Here is a 13,236-nt window from a genome sequence, read left to right as displayed (position 1 = left end):
TGAGAGCTCCTCCTCCTGTCCGCTCATATGACTTACAGAGCTGTGTTTAGTCCACGCATGCGCAGAGAGAGGCAGGCTGCACTATGAAGAGGAGCAGCATCCAAACACTCACCTGTTAGTTTGATGCATGATGCAGTGTTAGCGGGGTGAATAGCAGAGGCGATTTTAGACCCTCGAGCACCCCTAAATTTGATCTCAGCACCCATAAAAATAAATAAAATATATATATATATTTTTTTATTTAATTAGTTTGCAAGCCTGTCTGTTAGAGATGGGACAAACAAGTGTGCTACAGGTTTAAATGGTTTTATTTTAACAGGTTTAATGATAGTTCTGTCATTAATATTGTCTTTCCCCTTCAGGGTTCATTAACTATCTCAGGGTCCTCTCTGAAGAAATTAGGGGTAGGGGAAAAAATCGATACAGCATAGTATCGCGATATTTTGCATGACAATATTGTATCGATACACAGATGCCAAGTATCAGTCTTTTATTATAGAAATGTGTTTTTTTTTCCTTTGGGGACATAATTTGCAGGTGAAAAAAGGTAATGAAACCATCTGCTGCAGGACTCCTCTTGTTCTTCTTGTAGTTGAAGTTATAACTCTGCCTGGATATTTGGGGTCATTGTCGGGCTGCAGAATAACTCTGGGATTGATCAGAAGCCTCCCTGATGATATTATGTTATGGATAACAATCTAAATATCTAAATGACCTGAAGGTTTAAAAGTGCTGCATGTAAAGAGTTTGACATTAGAAGACTGTTTTCACATTCATCTGCTCAAAGAGGAAAGTTTCTCTGTGATTGTTGCACAAGTGTGATGTTGAAACTTGATACCTGAGTGCACAAACACTGAGAATAGACTTCAGAGTGAAGTGATTCCAGCAGTTTAACTTCTTAAATGAAGAATATTTACATATGAATTGATTCAGGAGTTTTAAATCAGGGAGAAGGGGATCTTTAATGTTTTTCCTTTTTCTCTCTTATTTTGATGGCAAATCTATGTATGAAGGGTTTTATCCATTTGTCGATTTTAAGTTGTCTGGTATAAATGAGCTGTTAACTTAACCCTAGCTCATTTATATTTATTGTTGTCAAAATGTCAATGTTGATAAATGTGCATTGTCCCCTATAAATGAGCAAATAGGTGAATACAAAATACAAAAATTTCCCTATCAGAGTGTGAAGTATCCAAAGTTAACATTAAGACTTGGTTGGTAAAAGAGGAAAATGTTAATTTTTCTGCAAGAAGCAGGAAATGTACTCAATAAATTTCATCACAGTCAATCTGCTCTTTAGGTTTTGCATTTCCTTGTGCAAAAACAAAAGTATAAGTTTCACTCTGATGTGTTTTTAATGTAAAAAGGTAGAAACATTTTTTAATTATCTCAGTAAACCTCCAATCTCTATCTGTTCTCTTGATTTCAGTGTTTTGTTACCTTTAAAGTTCGGTATCCAGTTTCAATACTGATATCAAAGCTACTTTTTAAAATTATTTAGTTATTTAATTTTACAAAATAATACAAAGTTGTTAAATGTCACACCTTGTCAACACTTAAACTAAAACATCTAAAATGTGCCTATACAGTAAACAAAAAAAACAAAAAAAGATAATATAACAGTATCTAACAATTACAAATGACATTTTCATGACATTCTTATCTTAATCTGGAACTATGGTCAAAAAATAGGTAAGTGAGGTAACGGCAGTCACATTTGAGTTGGCTCTATAATAGTTTTAAAGTTTGATACACAACACTAATTACCCTCTTACTGGGATAAATTACTATTATTATGTTTACATGAGGAGATTCTGAATGAAGTCAATACCAAACAGATAATCCTAAAATATGTACTGAAAAATGATCAGCTGGTTAATAATATAATTGGAAATCTTCTAAAAGGCATACATATATGTACCAAACATAATAATATGGAAAATAATTTAGATATTTAGCTTTAAGCCAAAGTGTCTGACATTGCTTCTTAACCTCAATAAACACAAGTGCACATGAATATTAACATCACTACTACTTTTTATTTGGCAAACAGCTTGAGATAGTCTCTCTTTTTCAGTGTACAGTATATATATACTATAGTAAACCAACACATTCTGTTTGATAACCATTTTTTTCTCATTTTTACATATTACAGCTTACAAATATAGCTGATCTTTTTGACAAAATTACAGATTCTGTTTGACACCTAAATTAATATGCTATATAAAAATCCACACATCTTACATTCATGAATAGAAAAAGTAGGCTATATGAAATCAGGAAAAGAGAGAACGAAACAAAACACCACAGTACGCAATTTCAAACAAATCCAATTAGGAAGAGTGTGAGGAGTTGGGGGAGGGGGGGGGGGGTAAAGTGGGGGAGTCAAGGTTTCACAAACAGAGTAATATGTCTTTCACTCTGAATCCAATGTTAAGTCCTCTGAGAGAAGTTTGCTGCTATTCCAAAATCATCAGTACAGAGAAGATATCAAGGAACAACAACATTACTGTCACATAAGTAGAAGAATGGTTAAATCTCTGTACTCGGTCCAAAGTTAGAAACTAATACCTTGCCATGGATTACAATGAATAGTTGATAAAAACTAAACTTTGCATTGCAAACTGTACATATTACTTCATACCTCACAATCTCTTCTCTCACCAGTGCTGTCTTAAGGCTTAGTCCAAGGATTATGCAAATGCTCCCCAAGCTTCCCTTCATGCCTTTGCTATCTCTGTATGAGACATCTGCTTAAATTGGACATCTTTCTCACATCTGTAAGACAAAGTTGAACAGAACTGCATGAGGGAGCTGCCATTTTGATATTGGGAAAGCAACTAAACCATAATAAAATCCGGCACTGCCAATGCCTCGTTGACAGGCAATTTTTTTTTTTTTTTTACTCCTTGATGTGTGCAATAGTTGAATCAGCACATAGCAGTTTTTTTTAAATTATTGTACCATGACGATGGACTGAAAAGTTGCCGTCTTAAAAATACAGCTGGCCTGTTGTTGCTTCACTGGTGGGTCCGCGTTCGATGGGAAGTCGGCCTCTCACCAGCGAAGTTCTGTTTTATACACAGTATTGCTGAATATTGAGCATTGCATTCGGTTTATTGAGAAGTTACTGTTTGACTTGCTACTTTATTTTATTTTTTTCTGTGTAGGATACATGTCCATTGGCATCACATTGTATCAAAAAACCCAGATGAGACATGCTTTAAGCAAACCAGTGCTTAGAAATTTTCTTTTTTTTTTTTTTCCTTTTTTTTTGTAGATAACAAGATAATCTTTCCAGACGTCTGGATTATTACATGACAACGTTTGCAAGCATTGATCTAATCATAACATCTAAATAGAAAAACAAGACCGGATTATTCTAAAACTCATCTTTGAACACTTGTCCACAAAAATAAAAAATAAAAAAGGATGCATTTTCATTGAATCCAAAGCCCACTAACTGTCATTTATTTATTCTTTTTTTTCTCTTTTTTTTTTAACCTGTACTTGCTCTCTTCTTAACTAGCAATGCACCAGAACTGTGTTGGACCTTGACATGGAGCTGGAAGGGACTTTGATATGTAAACACTGCGACAAAGCCGAATGTAAGACAAACACTCAAAAATACAAGAGTCAGCAACTGTAGGAATGTAAAGGAGCTGAGAGAACAACAGATCTCTTTCCAGTTCGGGGTAAACACACACTATTATCATTTTGTACTTCAAAGATAAACTGTCATCATGATAAATAAATATTCTATTTCAATTTTAACCTAAAATATTTTTTGTATATTGCCATAATATATTCTAATATATTCAGAATTTGATAAAGATTCAACTATATGTTTTGGTTTGTGCTGTCGTTCTAAATTATTACATATAACATTTATATGTGGAATGTATTCTTTTATTTGTTTGAGCACTTAAATTCCACCTTAAAAATTAGGTTTTTTTTCTAAATAGCTGATAGAAAGCTACGTGAAGGACAGATTAGCTATGTGTCCACTGCACACACACACACATGCACACACACATGCATCCACACACACACACACACGCTCCTTTTCCTCTAATTAATGAACACTGGCGTTTGCTGGAATGACTTAGAAACTAAATATGTGCGGGCACAAGTGTCCTTTATAGAAAAACAGTGGGGGGGGGGGGGGGGGAAGAAATCACAGCTAAAAGGTTCAGGAATGTGAAGGTTTTAACGCTGCACAATGACAGAAATACAAAAGGTAAAGATGAACTCTACAGTGGCCTAAATGCAGTGCTCTTAAGTTAATTCACCCATGGAAAAGTATTTAAGTACTTATCAACACAGTGTAAGTATGTAAAATTGACTCAAATATGAGTGTAAAAAACACAATGTGAGTGCAAAGTGTCAAAAAAGATATTGTTCATACTTACATTGTGCCATTACACCGTTCTAAATACTATACAATGTACACTGGCAGCATCTTTATTACTTACACAGTATTAGTGAGTACTTCAAGTACTTACCCACAGGTTAAAACACAGATGAATACACTGCAATAACGATATAGTAAAGTGTTACCATACAAAGTAAAGGATGTGAGAGGAGAACATGGAGGTATATGGCACTGAGCGATCTGACTGGGTCAAACGGAGGTGAAACAGGGAGTTCTGGACGGTCCCGTTAATCGGTAGAACTTTTTCTTTTTTTCTTTTTTTTTTCCTCAGAGAGATTCTGTCTGTCCAGGTTTGGGAAACATTTCCCACGGCTCCTCTCATCTCTCTTCTTCTTCACACGACTTCCCACATTTCCAGTGCTTCACCTGTAAGAATGTTCTTATCTGATACAAAAGTCAAAACAGTCGATATTTCTCCTTTTTTTTGCTTCCATACAGTTTTGCATTGAAAAATATGTTGTTGTTTTTTTTCTCCCTCATTTCTTGCTTTGTTGTTTTATTTTTTATTTTTTCATTCCAGACGTCTTTTTTTTCTTACGCACACAGCTTGTCTCCATCTGTAGCTACATGTGTTGGGCATCCATTATGTCCAAGTATTTGGCCTCAATGATATGAGGAAGCACGTTGTTCCTAAACACAGAGCAGAGCAGACATTTGTTACTTGTTAGGCCAGAAAATGAGAGAAGAAAACATTCGAGAGAAAAAAGCCAAACCATTGAAATGTCAGATCTTATCAGACAAGATTTATCACTTCCTTCTCAGTAGTACCAGCGAACATGGAGCACAAGTCTACGATACAGTGGTGGCTCATGTACAAGTATGTGAGTGTGCTGGAAATAATCATAAAAAAACATTACGTCTTCAACTCGGCAGACGTTATGTGACTTTTCATTTTCTTGCAGTGCAGTGAAATGAGGCTGTGGAGGCTGCAGGAGGAAGCCATGAGCACAAACTACATGTGACTTATCTTCTGTATTAAATGATGAATACAAATAGAACAACTTGAGCTAAAGTCTGATAAAGGTCTGATGAAGCTTCATGAACTCTAGAAACATGATTAAATTACATAATTGAACAAGTCAATTTAAAATGCTGATCGGTGTGATATCACAACCAGAGAAGTTAATCAGATTTAGCATCAAATTTATATACTGCCAGTTATTTTTCATACAAGTTAATATCCTCAGTATACTTTTTATTATACTTTGTTACTTTCCACTGCTGGTAAAGGGAAGGTGTGGTTACTGATACTGCAACCAAATTCATGTAATGGATCATTAATATCAGGCCTGCTACTATCACTTATTCTCATTACTGATTAATCTACCTATTATTTTCTCAGTAAATTCATTATTCAAAGTCTGTGAAATGTCAGCAAACTGTGAAAAATGTCCAACACAACTTTTCAAAGTCGACAGCATTAAACCAGAAGATGATCAGTTTCTGGTCATAAAAAACAGAAATATTCACATTTTCTAAGATGGAACTTCTGAATTTTTGCTTAAAAAACAAGCAAACTAAACTTAAACAATTGTTGCAGCTCTAATTAATATCACTGCTACTTATACATGATAAGGTTCTATGGAAGACATAGTGTTAGGTGGTTGTCCGTGTGGTCGAGAGAAAAAAAGATGTTTTCACTATTATTATTGGGTTTCATTTTTATTTCTCAAATTGCATGTTTTTATGTTTTTTTTTATTTCCAATTCTTACTGTTAATTGTTTGTTTTATGCCATTGTGTATGAAATGCGCTATATAAATAAAGCTGCCTTGCCTTGCCTATACAGCCATGAGCCTCAAACTGTGTGCTTCAGCAGAATTGGCTGTGGTGACTCATGGACATAGTAACCACAGTAAATGGTCACAAAGGTTAACCATAAAAAAGGACAATATAATTAAAGTTTATTATTATAATTCTACATTATTCTTTAGAGGTGAAAATCTGGACTATTTTAACTTCAAATCATTATTTCTTATTAAAAACTAGTTCAATGCACCAGAAGACATCAAGTAGAGTGAGATGAGTTCTGCTATGAATGTATAAATATAAAATATACTTCACACATCTGCTGTCAGCACTGCAGTCACTGTTTTAATGCATTATGTTAAAAGTAAGACTGAACAGGTGAACTGCAGCATAAAAAACATTTGCATCTCAACTAAGCAGCCAGATGTTTCCAGCTGAGACACATTAAACAGCTTTATATCATTTAGATTAATTAGATTAAGTATCTTATTGTTCTCTACAGGTATCATGATGTTTTCATCCGGAGGGCAGATCCAGGTCAGACACAGCGCTCGTTAACTGCGTGCTGCTGGATGTCATTCTGCTTTAAAGCACTTTAGAAAATCATTGTCAGGCACAAAATGGCCGCGGACGTACCTGATTGGGATAAGCAGGATCATGACCAGAGGGAAGATCATCTTCATGTACGGTATGGGGTACATGCCAAATGTACACAGCACCAGCAGCTGCATCATCTGCAGGAAGGTGAAGTAGTGGATCTTCCTCTGGGGCACTTTGCGGATGTAGTGTGTGGGCGGGTAAGACGTCTGCAGGAGGTGAGAGGATCAGGACAGATTAAAATACAATCTACCCCCGAGGTTCTTCTCCTCACTGTCCGCAGGCCTCCGACTGTCTTAAAGAAATGACTAAAGGAAGTGGACATCCCACACACCTCTAAGAAATAGACGTTTAAAGCATAAACAACATTTAGCTTAGCTGGATGATTTCTTTTATAGCATGAGGATTCCCCTGTGTGGATGTGTGGGGGCCAGACACACAATAAAAACTGCTGATATTATTTTAAACCTACATTTGATAAGATTTGTTATGTAAACACGTAGCTGTCTTTCTTATCAGTCTGAGCGTAGCCGCTGATTCAGTATCAGGTATGAACCTTTATCAAAGCTCACAAGCTTTCAGGAGCTGATAAATCAACATTTACAAGATACCAAGGCCAAGAAAAACATTTCAAATGATACCTGCAATCATTTTGGAAACATGTCTTATCTGGAAAATATAACAACACTCAACAAATCTCCATCTTTGATACTTTGAGTCTGGAAATCAAAGAAAAAGAAACTGAACTGAAATGAGACTGAAATGAAACTTCTTGTCAATGCAAGAGGGAGACTGTACTTGTGAAAGTTGAATTTCTTACATTTTATATTTGTATGTATTGAATATCGTAATTTTAAGTGATGAAAAGATCAACAGAGTTAATAGAAAAACGATCCATCCAGAAAGAACTTGACTCTTTCTTGTAGCTGTTCTGGTAGATATGAGAATAAAACCCTTAACTTTTTCTTTGTATGCAAACTTTTAGAATACAATAATGCAAACTATTGATCAAATATCTTTAAAATGTATATGAATGAGTTTAAGGGACTTTCTAGGTCGGTCTCTAGAAGTTAAGAGTTGATCCATAGTCATTTGTTAGCTGTGTCAATAACTATATTCGAATACGGCTAATTTTAACTTTTTATTTGTATTTGATTTTGAACATTTATTTAGATTTAGGCCACTTTTTTTGAATTGATCAATGATGCAAATAAGGAGAATAAAGCTTACCATGCATGTTCATTGTCTATACTTATCAATGTGGTACTAAATTCTTCTTATTGCATGATTTTTCTGATACTACTAAGCAGCAGGATTTCTTTACTAGCCCAATTTGGTTTTCCTTTTGATTTCATTTCAGCCAATTTTCTCCCCTATTTATATATTTATATACATAATTTAATATTGATTTATACTGGAGACATTAAGGATTTCACACACATAAAAGGAACTTGTATTAAAACATGGTAAGGATAAAAATGTAAGGATAAATAAAGGACATATAATACATATGAATAATCGTGAGATCATTTGATAGCTGCTCTCGAATGACCATCTTTCACTTTATGATAAATGTGTCTTGTTTCTCACTCTCAGCAAATAAATCATTATAATTCTTGTAATTTTGATAAATATGGATCCAGATCATATTCTCTGGAGTTTACTGACAACAGGATGTCTTGGCACTGAAGTACATATTTTTGAACAATTACCTCTCATGGCCATTTGGGGGCGCCATTGTGTGAAGTTACTGAGAACAGTTGAGAGGAAAATGTCTTGCTGCATCTCTTAGTGAGACAGTAGGAAGGTGAAATCGGACACTCAGAAGAGGAGACTTAAGAAGGAGATTCTAGTATTTTCTATTACTGGAATAAAGTAGCATGTGCATATAATATCTGATTTAATGATTTAATGTTTTAATCTGCCTGACCAGGTAAAGGTGTTCATTAAAACGATTATCAGAGAAACAATGAGACATGTGGTTGATGTGGCAACGCTATTATGATGTTTACTTACTTAGCTGATCTGTCCTAATTTTACTAATCCCCACCCACCTTCAATTCTGAGCAGATTAAAACAAAAATATTATATTTGCAAATATTATCTGACTCGGGTTTGGTCCTTCGGCACCACGGAGCCAGTCAACCGTTTGATCTGCAGAGCCCTTCGATCGACATATGGTCACAAACACACTTATTATCTCACCCTCTAACACACACACACAAACACACACACACACACACACCTGCTCCTTGAGGAGAAGAGCCATGCGGTCACACATCTGGTTTCCGTCGATGGAGGTGAGGGCGATGTAGAGGAAGAGGCCATACAGGACGGGTTTGGGGATCCACTGCAGTGGGAGGGGCAGCAGCAGCACCGACACGCCGATGAAGATGTTGGCAGTCAGAGACGTCAGCCGGGTCTCCTTCACCTGGACGATACTGAGGAGACACACACACACGCACATGCAATTACACACATAAATGAATGGTTACTGGACCTCAGACAATAGTTTCGTACAATGCAACAGACAATATTTTTTCAATGATTTTCTTATCAGGGTTCCTGCACATTTTCCATTTGATAAATTGACAATTTTCCAAACCAAATTGTCCGAGTTTGAGGGGGAATGTATATTTTTCTCCATGTGGGAGTATAATCATCCAAAGAATGTATACCCTGATTATTGAATGAGGTTTTTTTTTTTATTGAAACACACAATCAGCTGGCCTTGTTTTTTGTTAAAACTCAGCACATTGGAGACAGAGATTGTAATTGACCTTGCTCCCACACACAGAAAACGTACTTCCTTTCTGACGTAAATGTCTTCTGATTGGCGTAATATTGGACATATGACTGCTATTGCTCTTTGTATATAATGCCTTTATAGTTTCTCTCATCTTATATAATGTCCTCTTGTCTGTTTTAGTGCCTTTTGATAATAAAAATGTTCACTATGTGCGTTGGTTGTGTTGGTTAGAATTAAAATCATTTAAAAAATCTTCGTCATCTTCTTTTTTTCTGAAGATAGATTCAGGGAGTTGGTGGACAGTCTCCTTTAAGCGAATCAATCAGTGGTTTTCAGTGATAAAAAAGTAGAATCAGTTTCTGTCTCATCAAAAGCGTAATTGAACATTTATCCATTTACTTACACCTTATTGTGGCTGAGTGAGAGTTTAAAAGCAAAAGCACAGAATTATTATAATTATTATTTTTTCCAACACTTTTTTTTAAATCAGTCTTTTTTGTCCTGAGAATAATTATCCTCCTCAGATTTGTACATTTGGAATATTAATTTCAAGACATTTAAATACTTTCAAGAACCTGGTATTTGTAATTACATCTCCTGTCCTTATTTAAGATTGCCCCTTTTCCCCGTTTATCACACTTAACTATTTAACTAATCTGGACTGTATGCTAACTATAATTTTGCACATTTTCTTTCTGTTTGGCTAGAATAACGAACTTAATCCTCTCATCTCTGGAAAACTCTCTCACCTCTTCCACCCCGAAGAGAAGACGGTTAGCTACATAGTAATCATGCAATCAGAGACGAGCAGGATACAGTAGCCTGCGACAAAAAAAATTACAGTCACCGCACGCTCCGAAGACGACCTTTAATTGAGCGTCTGGTTAGCGGCGGTCGGTGAGAGGGCGGGCGACTCACGTCTCATAGAGGTGGCCGCCCTCCACGCGCTGCTCCACGAAAGCCAGCTGGCGCACATGGAGGGTGGAGTGAGGGAAGGCGGCGTGCATCCAGGGCAACCCCAGCACCGACATCAGTATGTTAATGAGACCCGAGAGCATCAGGTCCCAGTGATACGCCTTTCCCTTCAGCAACCTGAGGAGAGACACAACTGTTACACACAACACACACTGCAGCACAATAACAGTAGAGAAACAGCAATGACTCACTTACACCACACGAATCAACACTGAGGTGAAAACACACACATACTGTACATGTGAACAGCATACAGTATTACTTAGAAGTGATCACATGACAGTAATCCACACAAATACAAAAGACATCATTCCCTTGAGGTTAGAGGTCTCGTACGTTTCACTAATTCTTCTCATTCTCAAGATGCAAGAAGATTCATGTGCATGCAGTGCGTCCCCCTCTCGTGCTTTTATACGAAGTAAAATATAAAGCAACATGTCACTGATGATGACATAACAGATCGAGCATGACATTACTGTAACTTTTCATCAAAGGAGCTGCCACTTTTATGATGTCGTGCAACATTTTTCTGCACATAAGAGGGGACGCATCTTTCCTGCTTTTTCAGCAGACTTTGTAAAGGGGGGTATTATTGTGTGTGTGTGTGTGTGTGTGTGTGTGTGTGTGTGTGTGTGTGTGTGTGTGTGTGTGTGTGTTTGTGTGTGTATGTGTTCACAAAGTGGGTCATCCTAAAAACCTATAATGTTGTTTCTAATCTATTGTAGAGCAACCTTTATGGCTTGTTGTGTGTAACCCCTGAAGATAAAGCAGCACCTGCGACAAAGTAATTATTGTAGTAATTCTAAAAAAGCTGGAAGAGACACTATTAACCGATATTTCACAAGAAAAGATAAGAGCAATGTCTTAAGAATAATCCCTTATATTGTGCAGCTAATGTTTATTTCCTACCCCGTTAATTGTCTCGCGATTATCTTGTGACACCCTTAGAGAGGGGCGATGACCCCCACTTTGGGAATCACTGGTCCAGACCAAAAGACAAACTAAATGTAGATGAATCAAACTGTTTAGCAGCCATGTGTCCTGCTGACATGCCCCTTGAAACCAGATCACTATAAATCATTCTGGATAAAAACTTAAAAAGCATTAAGAATAAATCTAGTGAGTAAAAGCAGGTTTTATTCATCATCGTGGTTTATTTTCACTCATTTCCCTTCAGCTGAAATGTATTAGATTAAAAGGTTTGTTGAGTCTATGTTTATTCACAGAAAGATGACAGATTTTAAATAAATAAATGATGACAGGAAACAAACAACAAATGCTATCAAAGATCTGTGCAGGTGGGGAGAAAAAAAAAGAAAAAAAGAAAAAACGAGATGTCAGGCAAGTAAAGAAAAGCGCTGGATGAAAGTATGAACAGAAATAGCCACAACTGTACTGTAGCTTTCGCCCTCCTGTTACTGACACACAGAGGATGAAGTTCAGGTGGAACCAAGTAAATTGTGTTTACCGACTTCTTCTTTATTGGTTTACTGTCACCACTTAAAGTCTTTGAATGTAATTTAATTTAATTTGAACACATCGATACTCCAAAAACACTCTCTTATGCCATATTAGTCACTGTTTTGCCCTTCAGTGAATCCTTGTTTGCAACAGACATTTGGATCCAATTAATTTCTGCCCAACAAATGTAGCAGATAAGGGTTGAATATCCCCCCCCTCCCCTCCCCCATCGTAGATTTTAACTGTGGGGCTGGTTAATGGTAAATCTATGGGGGACGGATGAGCTCTAAATTAGTCTGTCTAATGCAAATTTAGAATAAGAGGGTAAAAGCTCAACATCGTGTTTTGGCTTTGAGGCTTCGTCAGAGCTCCCTGACTGTGAAGATTTGACTCAGATGTCAAGTTTCTGGCTCAGTTAATGTGTTCTCCCTAACAGACCGGAAACATATCTGGTTGCGGAGAGTTTAAGTCAGTTACTAGAACCAAAACACTGACACTATGCACAGGAAACTATAATTCTGATCTCAGGATTCACCTTCACTATTACCTATCTATCTATCTATCTATCTATCTATCTATCTATCTATCTATCTACCTACCTACCTACCTACCTACCTACCTACCTACCTACCTACCTACCTATCTACCTACCTACCTACCTACCTACCTACCTACCTACCTATCTATCTATCTATCTATCTATCTACCTACCTACCTACCTACCTATCTACCTATCTACCTACCTACCTATCTATCTATCTATCTATCTATCTATCTATCTATCTAGAGTAGACAGTTTTGTAATTTTGCATAAACTAACAACTACATATTGAATCAAAATACAACAAATAATTCCTATCAAATTGCACCTGCCTCTCTGTAAAACACCTAAAAATGAACTGTTAAATACCTGCAAATCACTCAAAAAATACAACATTACCGAAGTCTTGTACCTAAAGATGAAAACAGATCATGAGATGTGAAGGATGCACACATGAAGTCTTTCTGATGATCTTGGAAACTGATAATCTTTAGTCTTTACCTGTTCTCTGGTGCGTTCGTCAGCGAGACGACGATGTTCTGGTCGATGAAGATGAGAAGAGCCAAGAGGAAGCCGAGGCCCATGGCGCTGACAACGTTCAGGGCCGACAGCCGCTCAAACGGAGCCACATTGAAGACGGGCCGGTTATGAACTTTAAAGACTGGAACTGATCAATGAAGAAGAAGAAGAAGAAGAAGAAGAAGAAGAAGAAGAAGAAGAAGAAGAAGAA

The 13,236-nt window shown here is 36.7% G+C and overlaps 1 protein-coding gene across 2 annotated transcripts in view; it reads right to left on the bottom strand.

Annotated features, from left to right (window-relative positions):
• Nucleotides 1-2,032: 2,032 nt before the first annotated feature.
• slc4a11 (solute carrier family 4 member 11) overlaps nt 2,033-13,236 on the bottom strand; it is a 98,756-nt gene continuing 87,552 nt past the window's right edge. For both annotated transcript variants that reach the window (XM_062440931.1, XM_062440932.1), the window contains exons 16-20: nt 13,008-13,173; nt 10,448-10,621; nt 9,026-9,221; nt 6,820-6,989; nt 2,033-5,065 (exon numbers count right to left, since the gene is read on the bottom strand). In XM_062440931.1, the coding sequence (XP_062296915.1) occupies nt 4,999-5,065; nt 6,820-6,989; nt 9,026-9,221; nt 10,448-10,621; nt 13,008-13,173 (773 nt within the window). In that variant the 3' untranslated portion in view covers nt 2,033-4,998. The remainder of the gene's footprint in view (nt 5,066-6,819; nt 6,990-9,025; nt 9,222-10,447; nt 10,622-13,007; nt 13,174-13,236) is intronic.

This window comes from Scomber scombrus, chromosome 19 (genome assembly GCF_963691925.1).
Source record: "Scomber scombrus chromosome 19, fScoSco1.1, whole genome shotgun sequence".
NCBI lineage: Eukaryota > Metazoa > Chordata > Actinopteri > Scombriformes > Scombridae > Scomber > Scomber scombrus.
This window is presented reverse-complemented; position numbering and strand designations above follow the sequence as displayed.